General features: G+C 31.7%; 1 protein-coding gene across 1 annotated transcript in view; it reads left to right on the top strand.

The window, feature by feature from the left end:
• The window catches only part of LOC129230999 (protein Fe65 homolog), a 130,204-nt gene that overhangs the window by 84,052 nt on the left and 24,003 nt on the right, over positions 1-22,149 (top strand). The window contains exons 3-7 of the mRNA XM_054865243.1: positions 2,886-3,116; positions 6,378-6,622; positions 12,232-12,344; positions 19,195-19,316; positions 19,445-19,490. Coding sequence (XP_054721218.1) covers positions 2,886-3,116; positions 6,378-6,622; positions 12,232-12,344; positions 19,195-19,316; positions 19,445-19,490 — 757 coding nt within the window. The remainder of the gene's footprint in view (positions 1-2,885; positions 3,117-6,377; positions 6,623-12,231; positions 12,345-19,194; positions 19,317-19,444; positions 19,491-22,149) is intronic.

Genomic DNA, 22,149 nt, shown 5'->3' with positions numbered 1-22,149 from the left:
TGGATGCAAAGGCTTGCATATTTAGCTGACATCTTTTCAAAATTAAATGAATTAAATCTATCCTTGCAAGGTGCAGTTGTTAATATTTTCGTTGTATATGATAAAATTGAAGCTATGGTAAAAAAATTGAATTTCTGGATCCAATGTCTGGAAATGGGTGAGTTTTCTTGTTTCACTTCTCTTAGTAGTTTTTTATCAGAAAACTCAATGAAACTTGATGAAAGCGTTAAAAGAAATGTATGTGAACATCTGCAACATCTTGAACTAACTTTTGACGAGTATTTTCCTAATAGGCGTAATGTCCCTCTCTCAAACAACTGGATACGCAATCCTTTTGAAGAAATCCATGCTTAGAGAACACCCTGACATTATCTGAAAAGGAAATGCTCATCGAGTTATCCTGTGATAATTCATTGAAAACTACCTTTAAAGAGCTCTCGTTAATTGACTTCTGGCTCAGTGTAAGAAATGACTATACCGTTTTGTCCAAAAAAGCAATTCGAATTTTATTACCATTTTGTACAATATATCTGTGCAAGAAAGGATTTTCCTCCTATACTTATCTCAAAGATAAATACCGAAGCAGATTGAATGCAGAGCCTGATTTAGGACTCAAACTGTCAGACATTGAACCAAACTTTCAGTTTCTTTGTTCCGTCAAACAGCCACAAATATCGCATTAAGGATTTTTTCCCCAATTTAAAGTATGCTTAAAAAAATAGTTGGTTTATAAAACTTCTTGTTTATAATTTTTCTTGTAGATGTAGTTTTAACTTTTTATTAATGTTTGCACTTAATGATATTTAACAATTATATTTTTGTTTATTGCAATCAAATGCTGCAAAAAATGGAAAGCAAACATGCTGTTTTTTTATTGTTTCTTACATGTTACTAATTTCAACATCAGGGGGGTCGCGAACTTTTTTGCCTGTTCCAAGGGGTTCGCAAAGAGAAAAAGGTTGGGAACCGCTGCCCTAGATAATGGCATGTGGATAAGTGTTATTTCTTCATCTGATCGAATTTAGTGAATAACAATCTGTGTTTCAACAAAATTAAACTTAAAATCCAGTTCACTAATTTATAGTTTGTTCTTGTTATATTTAAGTTCAAGATAAATGAAATTCTTCACATTGTTCAATGCAGTTGTTTATCTGCAACAGATTGTTAGCTGAAGTTTTGAATTTCAGACTTATTAATACGATACACACCAGTGATGAAAATTTAGTGATCAGTGCAAGGAACAAACCAACTACCTATGCAATGATTAAGTGGTCAAACAAATCCACAAAGTAGACAAAAGTTGTAAAATTAACACTTGCAAGTACAGTGAAACTTCTCTGGAGCGACCACTCTCTGTTGCTGAAAAAAGTGGTCGCTCTTGGAGGTCATTTTCGAACATGCAAATATAGCACCATAGTTGTTATTTACCTTCTTCCTGCAGTGTATTAACCAAGAACATTATCATAAGAATGTATTTAAACAAAGAAACTTTTTTTTTTAATTTTAAATGTAAAATATAGTTTTTACACGATTTTTCTATTTAAAAACTAATAGCTTTAAAATTCGCCTGCTTCAGATTCTTTGTTTTTCCTAAAACAACTTTAGTTTATAGTTTAGTTTTCTACTGCAAAAATAAATTAATAATGTGTCCTTATTATTAGTGCAAGATAAGATTATCTATTTCTGTTAGAGTTTGTTTTGCTGACAAGTTTTTTTTTTTTTCTATACTGCTAATTTTCTTTCTAATTTTCTTTTCTTGTGTAAGTTCAAGACTTCTGCACGTTTCTCGAGTGTGAAACTGCTCGGATTTTCGAAATTCTGACTGCGATGTATGGTATGGTGATGAAATGCAGAATGTAAATTCTCTAAAACCAACTCTTGAACTTTCAAAGGCACTAAAAATAGATTTTGTCCACTGTAATGAAGTAGGAATGCTCCTTTCTAACCCCCCTCTCCCGTAAGCAACCAAGAAATTCCAAGAAACAACCTTTTAACAAAGTTCTATTCTTATCAACCTCCCTCAATGAAAGGTGCACACTTGACTTGCCTTGAGATTTGCATGTGCCACCTTACCTTCCCTAGGGTCCAAAAAAGAACGCCCTCCTTTTTGTGACTTTAACGAGCTTCCACACAGAGAAAGAGCAAGAAAGGAACACATTTAGAACCACTGGAGAATAGATTTTAATCCCTTATTCTGGTTTCTTTCCACCTTTGATAATATGAGAAAACTGTTCTGTGTACATATCTTTATTTCCTATTGCTTTTCTTGTGTCTCTCTCTTTTTGAGTTTTCTGTAACGAAAATTCCTGTATTTTTGAATGCTGAGGTTTATGATTTGCCGGTCGTCGTGAGAGGTTTCAATGGTCTTTCCCAGAAGTATTTTAACATTAGTCATATACAGGGGAAATTCAGTGCCTCAGAAAAGTGATCGGTAATAGGTGGTCTATATAGAGGTGGTCGCTCATAGAAGTTTTACTGTACTGTTTGTTTTTTTGTTTTTTTTTTCAATTTAATTGTCTTCATATTCCTAACCGGGGGAAAAAATCTGAATTGTAAGGAATTCCAACATAATTTATCTGTTTGTTTTGTAATTCGACTTTCAGTGAATTGAGATTGTTAAATAAGGTATAAAGTGTAGCTGTTTGTGTGGTAACTTGAACGTTAATTTTAAACAAATAAATAATGCTTTAGAAAGTATTTTAAAGGTAGTTTTGGTAAATGATATTCACTAAACTCAACCAGAAGCAATTGATGATTATTTGACAGCAATTGTCACTATGATGCATGAACTCAAGTAAATAATTTTTTGTCGTGTTTTTATTGCCCACATTTGTTTTAATATGTGTAATTTTTTAAAAAAATTCTTGTTTTTTCTCTTGCAATAGAAATCAGGCAGAGAGTGTTTTACCAAGACAAGAACAATTTTTTAATGACAATGGTAATTCAGTTTTTGACTCAAATGAGAACAAAGACATGGGAAGAAAATCAAGTTTCTTAGATTATTATATTAGCCTTGAAACATCTTCACAGAAACAAAAAAACATACCTGCCTTTCAAACTGTATGCAACTCAGATAGCTCTTCACAGAAGTCACCAACACCATCATCTGCTGATAAGTAAGTTCTTGTTTTTAATCTATTTAAAAAATAGTTTTTTCTTCAATTAGTGTTTTGCATAGAAAATAGGTTTTTGTGCTTTATTTTGTTTGAATTGTACATTTCTGATGGTTCTATATTTTATTCCCATTCACTTTTTAAATATTAAAAAAAAATAATAATAATGAACAGTATAACCCTGATTTAACAATTGTCAAAGAACTGGGAAAAGTTATTGTTAAATCAAGGATCTCGTTAAATCAAGGAGCATAGACATTCAATGTAGTCAAATCTAGGCCAGTGAAATGCATCATTAAAAATTGAGGAAATTGTTAAATCAAAGTAATACTGTATTACTAATGTGAACAACTTGAAAAAATTCTGGATATTCATCAATTTTTGGTTATTTTTAACTGACCTGTTCAGAACCTTTTTTTTTCTGTTGACTTTTTTCTGTTTGGCAATTCTTAAGCTAACTCAAAAAAAGTTTCTCATTATTTCTCAGTTTTATCAGCATTGTTGCAACATTTCCTATTTTGGAACTCTTTAATGAGCCCCCAAAATTCTGTAACAACAGATGATCATCATGCATATTGTTAACACACATAACGGAAAGAAAAAAAGACAAAACTTTTTTTTTGTTTTGTCACTGTTTTAAAAATACTGCACTCGTATTACCCCACCTGGTTAATATTCCAAAAAATTCTAAATTCGATACCTTAATGAGTTTGTGGTTAATTTCATACATTACTCATCAATACTTTTAGATATATAATGTTTTGAAAACAAAAGAATCATTTGTAGTACTGTAAAACCGTTCAACTTTAGACCATTGAAGGAATCTGGTAGTATGTGCCATGGTAGTGGTCGTTGGAGCAAAGCTGAAGTCTTTAAAAATATATTCAGTAGGTTCGCAAGTTTTGTCCAGCAAAGTTCATGTTGTTTACCTCAAGCTCCAGTGCAATCATTCTCGAGTCAATTTTCATTTGTGTTGGGAGTTTTTTTGAAATTTTTGCTTCAGCTCTATAAGTCTCCTTCGAAACCTATATTTGCCGATTGAATTCTTGGAAAGTAAGTTTATTACTTTATTACTTGGGTATCTAAGATGATTTAGCCTTATCTGCAAATCCTGATGTTGCTTTGTTCACTTGTCGTTTCAAAGTAAACAAAATACGAGAATTCAAGTTGCAACTTAAGACCACCAATTTTTACTATCGTTTGTGAATTTTTTGCATTGTCTTGAGCAGTTTTTTAGTTTTCGGGCTTTATTTGGTTTAAGACAGGAATCCAGGGAAAAGAAAGAAGATAGGCGTCGGTTCTTACCTCAATTTATTGCCTGAACTGGTGGAAAAGGTGATCCAAGAAATCAGGAGCAACCAAATATCATTAAGGAAGGCAAAAAAAAAGGGGGGGGGGTAAATTTTGGTGTTGGCCTCATTCCTCCAATGTCATTTGGTACAAAAACAAAAAACAGTTTATTGCGTCATTGAAGAAACCTGCCCAATTGGGACAAAATTTGTATCAAGCCCCTGTTAAAAATGATGAAAAAAATGCCCTTGTAAAAAAAAAAAAAAAGAAATCCAGGAGTAGATATCTACTAATTGCTTTTCATACTATCTAACGTTCATATTTATATATATGAATAAAATATTATATTTTTCACAATTGATTTTATTTCAGAAAATCTGAAATTGACTCAAAAAGTATTAAAAAAAATTATAAATCGGAAAAGTACGTACAAAAAAAATTTTTTTTACATTTTTGCAGTGTACAGGATTGGAACAGAACAATTTATGCATTGAAACTTTAGACCAGAGTGGTTTAGTGGTGCATATCAAGGAAAATATGAGGTGGTCTAAAGTTATTACCATCATGTGCAAACTTTTTACTACTGTTCATAAAGTTCCTCCTCCCTTTGTGTGTAATTTAGAATTTTTTTCGAAGCATCACTCTACAGCTGAGATTTATAGTAGTTAAATTATGTAAAAAAATATAGTGGTTAAATTATGAACCTTTTTTGGCAAAGAATAATGAAAATATGAAAAAAATATGTACGTAAAGTGGTCTAAAGTTGTACGGTTTTACGGTACTGCTGTGTATGTGTCATTCCATGTCAATTGGCCTAAAGTTTTAAATCTTCCGAATCCAGCCATCTCTGTTTTGGATGAAATTTGATAGAGGTGTAGACATGTGCCTTTGAAACTAACAAATGCAACTGCTCCACTAATTATAGAAAAAGGCTGTCATCACTTTCTCTCATGATTTGTGACCTATCACCAGCTCTTGGTTGACTTTGGTATGTTAAAACAATTTTTGCAAGAGAGGATTAACTCAGTTTAAGTCAATAAAAATTTTATGAATCACAAAATGTTGCTTGGTTAAAGTGGGGTCTGCTCATTAAAAGTGAGCTTCTATAGACTTAACATTGTACCAACCAAGTAATTGTGATTTCTTCGTTAAATCAGGGCTTGTTATATTAACTGTTAGTCTGTAATTCTGTGTATCAAACATGTAGAAAATCAATGGATTTTAATTTTGTCCAATATGAATTTTTTGTGCAATTTTGTTGGGCCTGAACTTTTTACAAAAAACTGAACAAAGTAGAACCCTTGCTGGTTACTCTTTGATTCTACTATTGATTTGCGAACTATTGATTTGATAAACTTGATAACATATGATATTCTATGTTTAAATTTAAAATCTATTTTGATTTGCACAAACATTCCATGGATGGATCCATCCAGGTTTTACGCATTTTACGCATCACATATAATTCTGAATCGTTAAAAAAAAAAGAAATGCACACTGAAAAAAATACGTAATTACTTTTTAAATAAAATAAACTTCCTAATATAGGAAACTTTGACTATGCTAGCAACATAGTTAGCTGCATATATAATGCTTAATGACTGACATTTTAAATGAATGACATTTTAAATCAGTTTTATAATAAACTGAAGTATTACATTTAAAAAGGATGGAGCTAGAAAATAACATTTTTAATGATGACAGTAAAATGATTCTTCAGTTTTATTGAAGCACTATTAAAATCTTATAAATAACTTTAATCCAAGTAAAATAATCAACTCGACTCCTCAAAAAAAAATTTTAAGACGTCACACAGACATGTATATAATTCTGCTTGTTGTTGTGGTTAATTTTGTTGTGGTTAATTGTGGTATGAAATTTGACTATAATAAGTATTTTTTAGATAGATTGAAAGCATGTCACATTTACCAATGTAAAATATACAACCTTTGATTTTATGTATTTATTTTATAGAGATTATGTGACCGTTGATGCAAAAGGACAGATTCACTCAGATGGAGTTTATCATGTTCAAAGTCCATTTTCTGAAGATTCTTGCTCGGTTCCTCACAAAACGTGTATTTTATCACATGAAGAAAAGCCTAGTTCCTTGTTAAATATCCCTGTTAGATTCAATGGTTCTTCTAATTCTGAAAAAGTTTCATTCTCAGAATCAGATGATAATGACTTTCTGCCTACAGGTTGGGAAAAGCATGAAGGTAAGTTAAATAGTAAGTTTGCAATAATGCATCGAAAATTATCAAAGGGTAATTTGGAACTACTGTATGTGTAGGTTATGCAAATATATATATAAATTTGCTTTCTTCACAAATTCTTTTTTATAGAAAACATCAGAAGATTGATAATTAGATGGTGTACATCCAATAATATCTTTTTTTTTTTTTCAAATTAAAACTTTGTACCTGAATTGCAGTGTGAAGTCTGGGTTTAAAATTCTAACCTAATACATGACAATCAAAACAATCAGCCCTTTTTGAATGGTGAGAAATGTGTCCTTCTTCCCACTTATTACCTTTGCATTTTCTGGTATTTATTTTACATATTCAACTGTAACATACTGTTGGATGCTTCTTTTACTATTTGAATATCAACTGTTTAATGAGGGGGAAAATACCTTTAGCTATGTAACTAAATTAAATATAAACATCAATTATGCATTTTATTGTAAAATGTATGTAATGCAGTGGAAACTAGGGCATAATTTTTGAAGAATTTTATTAGCTTACTAGCTGCGTGCCCGCCGTTGCACGGGCTACTTAAAAAATGAAAGAGATGTCCAATTGATATTTTTGTATTACTCTGACATCAGTTTCTAAAGCGCTAAGGAGTTAATAAATACGCGTAATGCAAGGTTTGCAAAACACCAGTAGAGCATATTTTTGGCAAAAATCTCCTTAACGTTAAACATAGTTATCAATGATACAAGTTATGAGTATTTTCAATTAGCACAAAAGATGAAAATATATGCATTATCAGGGGCGTAGCTAAGGGGGGGGTTTTGGGGACAAACCCCCCCCCCCCCGAAAAGTTAGTCTCAAAAAAAAGAAAAAGAAGAGGGAAGAGAAAGAAAAAAAAAGAAGAAAAGGAAAAAATTCCAAGTGATTATATATATATATATATATATATATATATAAAATATATATAGATATATATATAAAAGAAGTAACCCCCCCCCCCCCCCCCGAAAGTCGGGTCTAGCTACGCCACTGTGCATTATCAACTACAGTCTGTGCTCACGTTAAAATGAATTATTACATCTCATAGACTATATCTGAAATATTTATGTACAATTACAATCAGCTTTTTACATAAAATGACACACACTTTTTGGTTGATTGCGTGAAACTAAGACTAAATAACTACCAATAAGCATTAATTTAATACCAAGTCATCAGATTCCAATTTAGCTTTAGTTAAAATCCTTAAAGACAATCTTTTTTGTTCAACTCTGTTTCACTTAAAGAAATCCAAACAATCTTAATTTAACATATTCTTTTAACGATATAAACTGTATTTTAAAAATAGAAACAGGAAGGAAAAAGAGAGTTATTATAATTCAAAAACTCACCCATGTGACGGGAAAAAGTGCAACAAAATAAACATAATTAGTCGCACATCCTAAGTGTACCAAAATATGAGGCCGGTGAATGATGAACTTACACTACAATCAATAAACATAGCTAAAGAAACAACTTTCATATGCTGAAAAGAGTTAAGAACGTTGAATGTAAAAAATAAAAAAAAGGACACGATAAAATAAAGGCTATGTCCGAATAGGGCAACCAATTTTAAACTAATTTAAAATGAAATTTTAGATGGAAACGTTGTTTTGAGATTTGGACAGCAGCCAAAACAATTATTAGAATTTTACTTGCTCACGCATATGCAAATGGCAACAGGAAATAAATAAAAAATCCTGAATAACGTTATATTAATTAACGTTTTAATTAATATCTCCGCTAATTAAGGTCGCATAATTACGAGATTGGTCCTATTGTTTTCTTTGGAAAATTCAGAATTGATCGGTATCTCGTTTGATTCTCGATTCGCAGCGGTTCTCGAGAAGATCGATCTTCAGACAGACGGACAGACGGACGCGAACAGATTTTAATATTATAGTGGATTACAATTCATTTCATCACCATTGAGTTGTCATGTTTTCAAGGTAATTTTTTCTTATGTGAAACTGGCATCAAAAGTGGCTACTGAAAGAAAAGATACTGTACTTAGTGACTGTAGAAGTGACATTGTGATGACTGAACTTTTTGGCCCATTTAAATATTGTGCTACTCAGAGGCAGACTGGCCCACTGGCCAGTGCGCCTTCCTGCTTATGCCCTCAAGCCTGAAGAACACTTTATTTATTTATTTTTTAATTTAATTTATTTTTTAAATTTTTTGGTGCAACTTCAGAAGTTTGGTGCAACTTCAGTTTGGTGCAACGCTCAGAAACCTGTGTGACTTTACTTCGCTTTCTTTTTCTTTTCTGTAAACTCGCAAACCTGTGTACCATCGTGTTTTTTTTTCTTTATCTTTCTTTTTTCAAATTTTTTGCTCCCTTTGGAGGCCAAGGTTGGCGCCCTCTTACAGGACACAGTCCGCCCCTAGTGCTACTTTTATGCTTGCAACATGAGTTTTGGATAGTATGAAGAAGGTGACCATTCATCCCATTTCCAGGTATCCTGTTCCTTTGTCCCCGCACATATTGAAATGTCCCATTTACTTAAGTGACAAAAGGGAACACTGAATGCTTTAATCAAATGTCACCAAGTAGATCTGTTTACCCATTTTCATGCCAATAAACTATAAGATGCATGATTATTTAATATATTTTATGTGTTATCGGTCCTACTGCACTCATAGAAAGGATATTTTGACTTATGACCAATTTGTAGGCTAGCCGAAAAAACACAGTTGAAAATTGCAGTTCTTGAAGCATTGATGATTTTACCCAAAAATTGTTTGAAATTCTGCCCGGAAAGTCACTTTTATTTATGAAGTATGAAGTGAAAAAGGAGGCGCTTGAAACAAGCGCGAGCACTGAGACCACTGGTCTATTGTACAATCCCCGCTTTGACCACTAGTGGAGCCCAATAACAGAAACAAATTTCAGCAGCTGCCTAAACAATCAGGGATCCACATAGTAGTATCCTAAGTGTTCAAATATCTGCACAGAGTCTTAGTCACATTCAGACAGTACATGAATTGAGCTTTCATCTGCCATATGGCATCCTCTACAAGATGGATCGTCAGTAGCACCCATCAGATTAAGATGTCTATTAAGAGAGCAGTGTCCAGTTAGTAACCCAACATACTTTTTGATCTCTTTCCTACTTAAATTAAGCAGTTCCCTGGTTCTGAACCACGGAGGCTGCTGGTTGAAAACTTTGGCCTGTCTTTGAGAGTCAGACTGAAGCCACCTACCATACGAATCATCTATTCTTTGCAGTAATCCTCACTGCATTGTAGGGCAGACAAAGGGCAGGCTCGTGTTCCACAAATGGTATATTAGAACCTTGCCTAGCTAATTGATCAGTCAATTCATTGCCCACAATATCACTGACCAGGAACCCATTATAGGGAAACCTTATAGCTGCAAGCCAGTCTTACCAATGCATTGTGGCACTCCCAAACGTTCTTATTTAAAATGTGCACCAAATGAACTCAAATTTGTACATTGAGAAATAACATCAATTCTTCTTTTTTAAATGTTCATTTCTTTCTCGAAAACTTTATTAGAAAAAAACCTTTTATTCATTTTTTTTATAAGTTCCATTTTGAGGAAAAAAATAAATGGCCACCTTAAGTATGAACAAATACTCTTTTCTCCTGAGTTTTATATAAAAAGGTCCAACTTCAGATATTTTGCGCTTGTGTTGTATGGGGAGTTTTTGCTGCTGCTCAGATGGGTACATTCTTGCTTAATTGCATTTTTGGAATTGTTTTTGCATTTTTTGAAAGTAGTTGTAAGGTGTACATTTACTCTGTGTGTTGTTTTGAATGTACACTCAAAACATCATTCTAAATGGAGTTATGTTTTGAGTGAGGTTCTTCGGGGATCAGTTTTAGAGCTTCTTTTGTTGAATAATTTTATGATTGTAATCCAATAAGGTTCTTCTGCCTTTATATAGAAGTTTGGTAAGACCTCATTTGGAGTTCGTTGTTCAGTCTTGGTCCCTTATCTCAAGGATATTTCTTTATTGGAATGGGTTCAAAGATGGGTTACTAGGCTAGTAGGAGGACTTTTAGATTTAGATTATGATGCTAGACTTAAAAGTCTTAATATGTATAGCCCGGAGCAAAGGAGAATTACAGGGGATATGATTCAGTTGTTGAAATTCAAAAAAAAATGAAAGATGTTAATAGGTTTAATTTTTGCATGGAAAGCATGACGAGGGGTCATTGTTCTAAGCTATTCAAATCTCAGTCTAATTTGAAAATTAGGAAAAAGTATTACTTTAGCATGGTTGTGGGCACTTGGAACAGCTTATCGGAAGAGGCTGTGATGAGTAAGGGGGTAGATAGCTTAAAGAGGGCCATTGATCTTTATAAGGGCTAATAAATTGACTAGGACCAGCCTAGCTGGGCTCAGATCCTGTTTCATGTCATCACATTTGTATTTTGTATGTTTGTGTCAGTTTTTCATTAGTGCTATATTAAATTTAATTTATTTGAAAATTCACTTTTTCACATTAAAAGTGTTATTTCTTTTTTCCTCACATAATTGTCTTGATATGGAGGTTTGGCAAAACATGATATTTAGCTATAAAAAACATTAGAACAATTAACTAATGAACATATCACTTCATTGTTGAAAACTTAACATGTATCACTGTAGAATCATTAAGTATATAATAATTTAAACATTCTTTGAGAAAAAGTGAAATGTGCTTAAAATATTTGTCCAATATCTTTATTTTATTTGTTTATTTATTTATTTATTTTTGACCATTTATGCACAGTCAATCTTGCCTATCTCTAAAACTAGTTATGTCAATTTTTTTTTCACTTTCCCTTCATTTGTAGCATAAATTCATTATTTTATCCATGCTTAAATTGAATACATTTTACTAGAAACCTCTACATCTGAAATTCTGGTAATGTTGTTATTTTCAGATTTTTGCCCCAATAGTTTTTATTAACAGCAGAAGGTGAAAAAGAAGGAAAGAAAATTCTTATATAGTAAAATTCTGAAAACTTGGCCTAGTAAAAGCCAAAAAGTGGCCAAATTTTAAAATGCATTGTTATTGGGAATGTGCACAAAAGATTTTTTAAGCGGTCTTTTCATCCTGCCAGAATGTGGCCAATTTTTTTAAAATTTGGCTTGGTTAATCAAGTGTCAAGTTCTTGAAACTTTGCTGTATCAGTAGTCATATTATTGTGTTTTGAGTCTTAGGGACCTTTTAGCTCAAACAAAATTGCATAGGGAACTAGTTTTCTAGGAATTCTCTCCTCTCAGAAAGTTTTTAAGAAGAGTTATTGAAAGACAGTGATAGAACTTTGTGAGTTTTACTTTCAAAACATGAAAAATAGTCTTTTATAGACTTTGTTCTAGTTGCTCATTTTTACAATTTTATCAAACTTTCAAAACCTCTTTATTTCAAATTTTTCTTCCATCCCATGAAATTTGATATAAAAAAATTCAACTGTATTAGTATACCTGAATTTCATTTTTTTTTGTTTGATTTTTTGTTGCATGCAGTTTTCTTTTAGAGATAATGCTTGAAATGTTGAAATTATTTTCTGTCCTAAATAACTAAAAATATGTTCCCTGTCTAGAAAACGTGCTATAACATTTTTCTTTTCAGATGATAGTGGCCCATACTATTGGCATATCAGTAGTGGAACAATACAGCGTGAACCTCCTGTTAGCATGGATTGTAATAAAACTCCAACAAGAATGGCCAAAGATTTTGATCTGGTAACTGTTCGAATTGAAATTTTGTTTAAAAGACTGTCAGTTGCTTGCTTTTTATTCAACGAATACCGATAGAACGAAATATATGTTACAACCAACAAAACGTTCTGCCCTGTTTTGAAACCTATTAAGATAATATATAAAAAATCTCGATTGAACAAAGCGATTTTTTTCAAAAATTCATTTCAACAAAATGTTTTTCTCAACTTCATTTAGAATATTTTCTATTAATGCTGTTTTCGGAAACTAAAAAACAACAAAATCACAAATCGTAATGTAAATACTCTGTTTGTACTTTTAGAACAGTCATTCAAGGTGGAAATCTGTTCATAGTGAAACATAAGTTGATGTGTGGCAACAAATGCCAGTGCCTAGCCAAGCGCATTCAATTTCTGCGCACTAAATATGAAACACCTTGCGATTTTGAATGGTAGCAACACGTTTTCAATCTTTCTTGTGGTGTAAGTGCCGTTCACAAATTAGAATCTTTTATAATGTCCATCCGCTCAAACCAAATCTCTCATACAAAATAACTTTTTGTGAAGAAGAGGACCAATGAATAAACATTCAATGCTCAGTATTTTTCTTTGATTTTTCAGAATATATGTGGAGGCACACATGGACTTCCATGTTAACTGAGTAATTATTTATTAGGTGCTTATCTACAAATGGTTCTTCAATGATGCTGATGATATATTTACACATGAATATGAATGTTCTGTAACTACTGGATACCACGGCATCAGGTCCTAATCTGGCACTTCCAGCACTGGTACTTGAAGCGGTACTCCACCTCAGCCAAGTCTTTCAAAAGGCGCGAACAACACTTGTCCCTCTCTCTTAACCGCAGTCAATTGCACTCTGTCTTCTTTCCCATGTAATATGGTGATATTCTCGCTGCTACGTAGAGGCTGGCAGCGCCACCACACAATCTCTTGTCATGTCGTTGGGTAGGGGCTTGTCAGCTAGTTCCTACATATATGTGTTTACTTATATTTTAGATCGCTAGTAATGGTAAATGTTGCAGATTTAATTATATTAGAGTTCAGATTTGCAAAGTTAACACTTTTATAAAAATAAAGTTTTAAGACAATTTCGTTTCAACTAATATTCCGTCACAACCAAATTTTTTTCTCGGTCCCTTGGAGTTCGTTGTAACAGAATTTCTCTGTATAAATGATTCAATGTAGCATTTTAAATACCTATGTTCATGTTGGTATGCCATTATTTAGTGTTGAACAGAACTGGGCATTTCATACTGTTATAGGGTTGTACATTCATGGGGTTTTAAAAATCTGAAAACAAAAAAAAATAAAAAGAAAGTGAGAATTTTTGAAGTTATTCTAAAACTAAGTACTTTCACATCCATTTTTTCAAGAAATTTAAATGAGCCTGTTCAGTTGGGTCTGTAACATCTTTAAAAGTATATAGAGTAGGTTTTTAAGCATATTTTTGTCAACCATACTGATGTATTTAGGATCAGTATGTTTCCTGATTTTGAGTTTTATTATCGTGTTTTATTATCATTTATAAGTGTTCAGTGCTTGTCTTTTGTGCCAAGTTGTGAGTATGAAATAAAATATGAGTATAATACAAATACAGAATTTATAACAAAGCATAAAACTAGCACTTGGGTTGAAAACTAAATTTGACTTGTTGCCAATAATGTAGTAAGTTTTTCTTACTTGTTTACAGACTTAAAAGTTATGTATTTGTTTTCTGGCTAAACATCTTCATTTACTGGGATGCTGCCCCCCTTTTTATTATACCCCCCTAAAAAAGTATAAAAAAGATCCATAAAAGTTCTCTCTGTTTTAAATAGTTATATATTCATCAATATAAATGTTTGTACTTTCTTGTACCAAATGCTATGGTCAGACCACTCTAGTTATTGCCTTGTTTTAAACATAGATTTTGAATTATAAAGTTGACATTCTGAAAAACTCAGTCATTTGGTTCAATGTTAGTGTGTAGATACTTTTTTTACCGAAGTCGCAGGAAAATAAAATTTATTAACCAAATAAATGCTGCTTTGAGATTGAACTCCTCAGATTTCCAATGCTGGCAAGTTCAATCTCAAAGTAGCCTTCACTTTGTTTTTAGCTTTTTTAAATTTTTCCACCACTTTCTTCTTTTTTCCTTTTTAAGTATGCTTTTTCTTTTATTTGTTTCTTTCCATTACTGTACTTTGCTTTATTAGTTTTGCTTTAATTTTTAATGTTATTTTCTTGTCAGTTCTTGAAAATTTGTTTATATATATATATATATATAATAAGCAAGCCAAATTCCAAATATTAAACAAATTATATAAAAATAATGATGATAAAAAGGAAAATTGCAAATAGCTATTAAATAGGAAAAGACAAAGTATGAATTCAGAGCTCATCAGCCCCGGAGGATTCATTAAATATGGTCAAAAGATCAAAATTTTTTAACTATGAACTAAAAGAGAATGTTTAAGCTCCAGTACATGCAATAGAGTAACATTGGGCAAATGCACCACATGCTAAACTATAAACAATAAACTAGAGCTCAAACCTAAAACTAAAAGCAGGAGGTTTCGCCCCGACTAATTAGGAAAACAAGTTCCGATAATCAGCTATCCACGGGACAGTACCTGCCAATAACAAAATTGTCTTACCTTGAGATCCATTTATAAAAAACCATTCCGATGTTCAACATGACAGAATTCTTTCCAGTTATCAACGTAAAAGTAAAAAACAAATCCATATCCAAAGAGATCACTCCAGAAACATGCCAGTCGTCCGTTTCCCACGTGTAAAAATTCATCCACCCCGGTGATCCACAAAAAATGGTTTGTTACGGTTGTATCATACATTTACACAGTTAAACGGTTTCAAAAGAAGCGAAATGCTCATCGAAGGCTATACTTAAGCAAATGTTTTCAACCAGATCTTTAGGGAAGTTATTATTAAAAAGTATATTTTTGAGTACTGAAATTTCTTGATTAAATTTGGAAATGGTATTACAAATTCTTTTTATTCTGATAGCTTGCGAAACAATGATGCCAATTAAAACCTTTTTACTTAAGCAGGAGGAAAAATCTTGTAAGCTGTTAACTGAAATTAAATTCGCGCCTTTTATCATAGATTGTAGTGTTACAATTTGAATCAATTTGTATGTTAATATCCAGGAAATTGAAGTTATTTTGATTAAAACTAGTCTTTTTGAGCGATAATGAACAATGATAAATAGTTTTGCTAAGTTCAGAAAAATTCGGAAAATTTATACACAATAGGTCATTGATGTACCTGCAACAAAGAGAGAGGGTAGAGAAGAAGGATTGTCAATTAAATATTTTCTCTCATAATATAAAAGAAAAAGGTTGGCTAATGTAGAGCTAAAATTAGCTCCCATTGCAATGCCATTAATTTGAAGAAAACATGATTTACCATTTTTGAAAAAATTATTGAAAATACAAAATTTAAAAAGACCAAGAAAAAACAATTCATTAAAATCAAGGGAGTCCTTGACCGAATAAAAAAGTTCTGAAAAGGAGTAAAAAAGTTCAATGAGTGGGATATTGGTGAAGAGGTTTTCAAAATCAAATGTTTCCGAGTAATTTATATCAAGCATATTCAGTAAATTGATCACTTCTACACTATTATTAACAATCCAAAACCAATTCTTTTTTTGAAACCATTTAACTGTGTAAGTGTATGATACAACCGTGACAAACCATTTTTTGTGGATCACCGGGGTGGATGAATTTTTACATGTGTGAAACGGACGACTGGCATGTTTCTGGAGTAATCTCTTTGGATATGGATTTGTTTTTTACTTTTATGTTGATAACTGGAAAGAATTCTGTCATGTTGAACATTGGAACAGTTTTTTATAGATGGATCTCAAGGTAAGATAATTTTGTTATTGGCAGGTACTGTCCCGTGGATGGCTAATTATCGGATTTTGTTTTCCTAATTAGTCGAGGCGAAACCCCCTGCTTTTAGTTTTAGGTTTGAGCTCTTGTTTATTGTTTATAGTTTAGCATGTGGTGCATTTGCCCAATATTACTCTATATTGCATGTACTGGAGCTTAAACATTCTCTTTTAGTTCATAGCTAAAAAATTTTGGTCTGTTGACCATATTTAATGAATCCTCCACGGCTGATGAGCTCTGGATTCATACGTTGTCTTTTCCTATTTAGTAGCTGTTTGCAATTTTCCTTTTTATCATCATTATTTTTATATAATTTGTTTAATATTTGGAATTTGGCTTGCTTATTTTATATTTACTTGGCTTTTTAGTTTTGCTGCGTTGCGCATCTATGGACTTTTGGTGTGGTTTTTTTCAATATTTTTCACTTTATTATAATTATATATATCGATATATCTATATATATATATATATATATATATATATATATATATATATATATATATTATACATACAGTCAAATCTCATTAATATAAACTCAGCAGGGATGCAAAATATTTCACGTTAACAAGTTTTCATGTTTAACGTGATTTTGTGTACGCAGACAAATTTTTTTATTTTCGTCTCAAAAAATATAGGAACCAAAGAACTTTTGTATAAAAATGTACACCCAAGCATTTATACTTATAATTTAAGTAAGAAACACAAGTTATTTGAAACAGAGTCAATGGCTATTCAGACCATTTCTCTACAACAGTGCATTTTCAAACGTCTGATTTTTCCTTGATTTCAAGACTGGATTTTCATTGCAGTGTTGATGGATAAAAAAGACACTTTATCGCTTTTAGACCATAAACCTCTACATGGGCAGAACAGGTGTCCAAAATTAGACCTTTTTTTCACGATGAAATTTTACATCTAGGTTTGTCAGCCACTTATTGAGGATTTCACTCTTCATCCAAGCTTTTTTTACTGTAAGCATAGTCTACAGCTAAAGTTCGTACTTTCTTGAAGTACATGGTTTTCCCGATTTTCCTACACAAGGAGAGGAATTTTCTTGCTGCACACTAATTGTAGCACTAGACTAGATTTAACACTAATTTGTAGCTTCATCTGACGGGGAATGGCATTTACTTCGCGCTAAGCGAGTTCGTGTTAATGAGGTTTGATATATATATATATATATATATATATATATATATATATATATATAATACATGTAGTACATTTTTAAATACGAATTCAAATAAAAATTCATAAAAATGTAAGAATGTAACCTACAATATAAAGTAGTGTAAGCGTTAAGCTGCTAGAAACAAAAACATTACAAATATATGCAGGAAATAAGGAATACCAAAATTACAAAATACAGATGTAGGAAGGATACAAAATGGAATAGGTAAATTAGGGACTAATACTCCTGCTTTTCCTGAATATATATATATATATATATATATATATATATATATATATATATATATATATATATATATATATATATATATATATATATATATACAGTTGGCTCTCTGTTTAACGACTTTCAAGGGACCACAAAAAATCGTCCTTTAGTAGAAAACGTCCTTAAATAGAATGCTTTTAACACTACAGTGGACCATCTGGGACCATGAAAAGCAGTCTTTAAATAGAGAAAGTCGTTAAACAGAGAGCCAACAGTATATATATATATATATATATATATATATAATGTAAAAAAAAGAAATCTTTTAAATGGAGGAGTTAAATACTTGTAAAAAAATTTGTGGAGGACCAAGAGTTTTTTCCTTTATCACAAAGTAGAATAATAATGAAAATAAAATAAATATATAAATAATATTTTATTTGCTGTTCAAGATCTGTTACAAAAAATAATAACATATTGATAAGTAGTCATTGTAGTAATTATATAGAAGTAATAAGCATTCCTGAAAAATCATAGAAAAGTACAAAAATTAATCACAAAACTCAAGTAAAATATTTTGAATAGGCTATTTGTTTTCTGGTATTGTGGTACTTCCCTTTTTTGAAAAAAGAAATTTTTATTAACATTGACAAGCAAAAATCTCTGAGGACCGGTCAGATTTATCTGTGGACCCAGTTAAAAATTTGAAGATAAGCAGTACAAGTGGAAGGGGAACCTCTCCTCTGTTTTGGCATAAGAAATAGTACAAGTAACCCTGGTAGGTGCTGCTATACTGTGAAATTTAGAAAAAAATGTCGATGAAAGCTTACCAAGGATCATAACTTTAAAAGTGTTTTACTCAAAACTTGAAAACATCTACTAACATCCCTTTTCTCCTCACTGCTTCATATGATGAAATTAGTTTTAAGCAATGCTAAGTGTAGCAGAGTGTTTTTTTTTTTACAGATATATTTTTTAAAAACAAATAAGTTAGTGTGTGTATAAAGTTTTCTTTTTAACTTTGTGTAAAATAAATCTTGAATTCATTGTTTGCATATTTTTAATTTTCAGTAAAGTGTAAGAACAAATAAATAAACAAATAGCTATAAAAGACCTTTTTTGTTTCCAAAATCAGTTTTTTTTTTCTTTTTGCTTTTTTATAAACTGCACTAGCCTCCTTAGATGTAAAAATAAGAGATCATGACTGAAATTTTGAAAATATATTAAGTAATGAGTTTAATGAAACAACCTTTAAACGTCCAATTTTGTCACTTTTCTAATTATTTCTATTTGTTTAAAGGGGAAAAATTAAAATAATCTTCTAAGGGGTAGCAGTTAATAAAATTTCTTATAAATGTAAAATTCTTTTAGTGTTTTGTTTGAAAAACACTATAAGTTACACAGCTTTTTTTAATAATTTTACCCTCAAAAATGAGAGAGAAGTTAACTTTTGTGAAGTTTTTACTCACTTTGAAAGGGGCATTAATGATATTATATAAAAGGGATTCATATTATCTATTAATTGTAATAAGTAATATTTTTACATTTTTCAGATGACCACAAGAAATGAATTCTGTGCAAATTCCTATAAAACGTCCTCATGCTCTATTAATCTTGCAACTGATTCAACTTGCAACAGCATTTTAAGAATGAGTTCCATCGACGAGAAACTTAAGTTAGTGTTTTTAATTTTGTTATACAAAAGGGGTGAAACTACTGAGTGTCATCCCTTTTATTCTCTTTTTCATTCTATTTATGATCTTTTTCTCTAAATTGTCCATTTTTTTCTCCACTCGATTTCAGGAGAAGAAGTTGTCCTGATGGATCATGTAGCTTAACTCAAGATAAAGTGAGTTACTTTTAATTTTATTGAGAAACCTGGGGTAATTCTTGATTTTTGAAAATGCGGCCATACTTTTTTAAACAGGATCATTACTTTTTGTGAAAATTTGATCACTTATGAGGCAAATCCTATGTAACCTACTTTTCCTTAGAAACTAAAATAGAATTTAAAATATTTCAAGTTTTTTGTGATCAGGAATTACCCCTGATGTGTGGCATTTCTTGATGACTTCAAGGGTAATTAATGATTGCCTAGCTGTTGTTTTTTTGCCAATGCTTTTTCAAGATGGTTATACAACGATAGTTTACAAACAACACATAAGATGAAATGAGCCTGAAGCCTTAGTTCAGCAGCAAACATTTTGTTTTGTTTGAGAAAAAAAAAAAAAAACTCTAGACTTTAAAGTGTCTAAATTTTTTTGAATCCTGAAGTTTTGTTTCTGTATTCTATATCTCTTTCCATCCTTTGTGTTTTTATTGTGTTTGCGGTTAATAAATATTAACAGTCAATTTTTCTGAGGCGGGGCAAATCTTTAAACTGCTGCCCTTACCCATTTTCTTTCAAGTTTTTGGACTGAGTTTCAACGAAAAAAACCTCAGATATAAGAGTGAATTTGTCACCCCCCCCCCCCCAGAAGTTGCCACCTCGGGCAAGGGCCCCAGCTTACTCCCTTCTTGACCCAGCACTGCAGTCATCTAAAAAAACTAAAATTATGTATTCATTATTTTTTCCTGATCATATTTACAAGAAATGAACTTGAATTACCCCAGTGATCAATAACAGTCCCATCTATAAGGGCCCATATTTGATGTACCTCACTGTAATCAATTTTAATATTGATGATAAATGTGGAATCACTAATCAAAAGATAACACTTTTTTGAGATAAACTAATATAAAAAAAATAACTTAACTAATTGAATTTTAAGGCAGGGGGAGGATCTTTATAAATATATGCGTATGTGAGAACTTATCTCCAAATATATTTAGTTAGTAGTTTTAAAAATGTTTAATTTTATAAATTAAATTTTATATTACTATTGAGTAAATGTAGTCATACAGTAAAACCTGTTAAGTTGACCACCCTTGTAAGTTGATTACCTGTCTATGTTGACCACTAATATGCACCAAATTTGGCTGAGAATCGTATAACAAAACCTTTGTAAGTTGACAACCTGTCTAAGTTGACCACTAAAGTACTGCACCGCAAGTGGTCAACTTACTCAGGTTTCTCCCCGTTAATCTTTTGTCTTCTCCGTTAATTTCTGATACCTGTAAGAAACGTTTGATTCCTTCTGTCGCACGTTGTGCTAGATTTTACGCTTTGCCGAAAGTACATAAACCACTTATTCCTCTCAGTCCCATTGTTTCTAATATTGATACTGCTTCCTACAAACTGGCAAAATTTTTGGTTTCTGTTTTTTCACCGCTACTATCCAGCAACTCTTTCACTTTTTCGAAATTCTTTGAATTTTGTTAACAAACTTCGTAATTTTCAGTTAAAAGATCATGTCATGGCCTCTTTCGACGTTAAATCTCTTTTCACTAACGTGCCTGTTGAAGGGGCGTTGGATTGTCTTAAAATGAAATTGGTTGAACATAATTTTTCTTGTTTTGAGATCGATGAATTGTGTAAGCTAACCAGGTCCTGCTTAGAACAAAATACTTTTATTTTCCACAACAATTTTTTCCGAATGACTGAGGGTCTCGCGATGGGTAACCCGTTGAGTCCTATCTTAAGTGACTTTTATATGCACTATTTTGAGGTTAAATTATTTAAAATTTTACAGTTTCCATTTTACGTCAGGTATGTTGATGATATTTTTGTTCTTTTGGACTCGTCTTTCCGTGACTTTGATAGTCTTTTGTCGGTTTTAAACTGTATTGATCCACATATTCAATTCACCGTTGAAATGGAATCTAAAAATCATCTCTCTTTCTTGGATGTTTCCATCACTCATTTTGATAATAATTTTATCACTACTGTTTTCCGTAAACCCTTTGCAGTCACTCTTCCCCCACATAAATTATCTGTTCATCCCCCTCAACAAAAATTAGCGGCATTCAGAACTTTTGTTTTCCGGGCTTTAAAGATTTGTTCTAGTTCCAATTTACTCACTGCAGAACTGAATTATTTAAAAAGTGTTGCATTAGATCGGGGGTTTACAATTGACACCATGCACAAGAAACTTATCAATTCAGCTAATAAAAATCAAGCACTGTCTAAGATGAATTATTCTAATTTGGTTGTTTTACCCTTTTTTCCAAAAATCAGTCTTCAAATTGCAAGAATTTTAAAAAAGTTTAATTTTTCAGTTGCATTTTCCCCTGTCAACAAACTTAAATTTTCGCAACTAAAACACCCGGTTCCGGAACTTGACCGATGGGGCATTTATAGCATTTCTTGTCAGTGTCAAATGACATACATAGGACAGACCCGACGTTCTCTTAAATTCCGTATTAAAAAACATGAAAATTATGTCAAGAAGCAAGATTTAAAACGTTCCTCGATTGCACAACACTGTTGGTCTTTCAATAATTTTTTCGATTTTTCTTCTGCCAAGGTTATTCATGAGTGTTCCTCGATTTATGATTTAGATTTTTGGGAATCCTATTACATTTGGAAAAATTCTTCTTCAATAGTTAATGATTTGTCGAGTACTCCC

This window comes from Uloborus diversus, chromosome 10 (genome assembly GCF_026930045.1).
Source record: "Uloborus diversus isolate 005 chromosome 10, Udiv.v.3.1, whole genome shotgun sequence".
Classification (NCBI taxonomy): domain Eukaryota; kingdom Metazoa; phylum Arthropoda; class Arachnida; order Araneae; family Uloboridae; genus Uloborus; species Uloborus diversus.
Note: the sequence above shows the minus strand (reverse complement) of the source record. Positions and strands in the feature narration are given on the sequence as shown.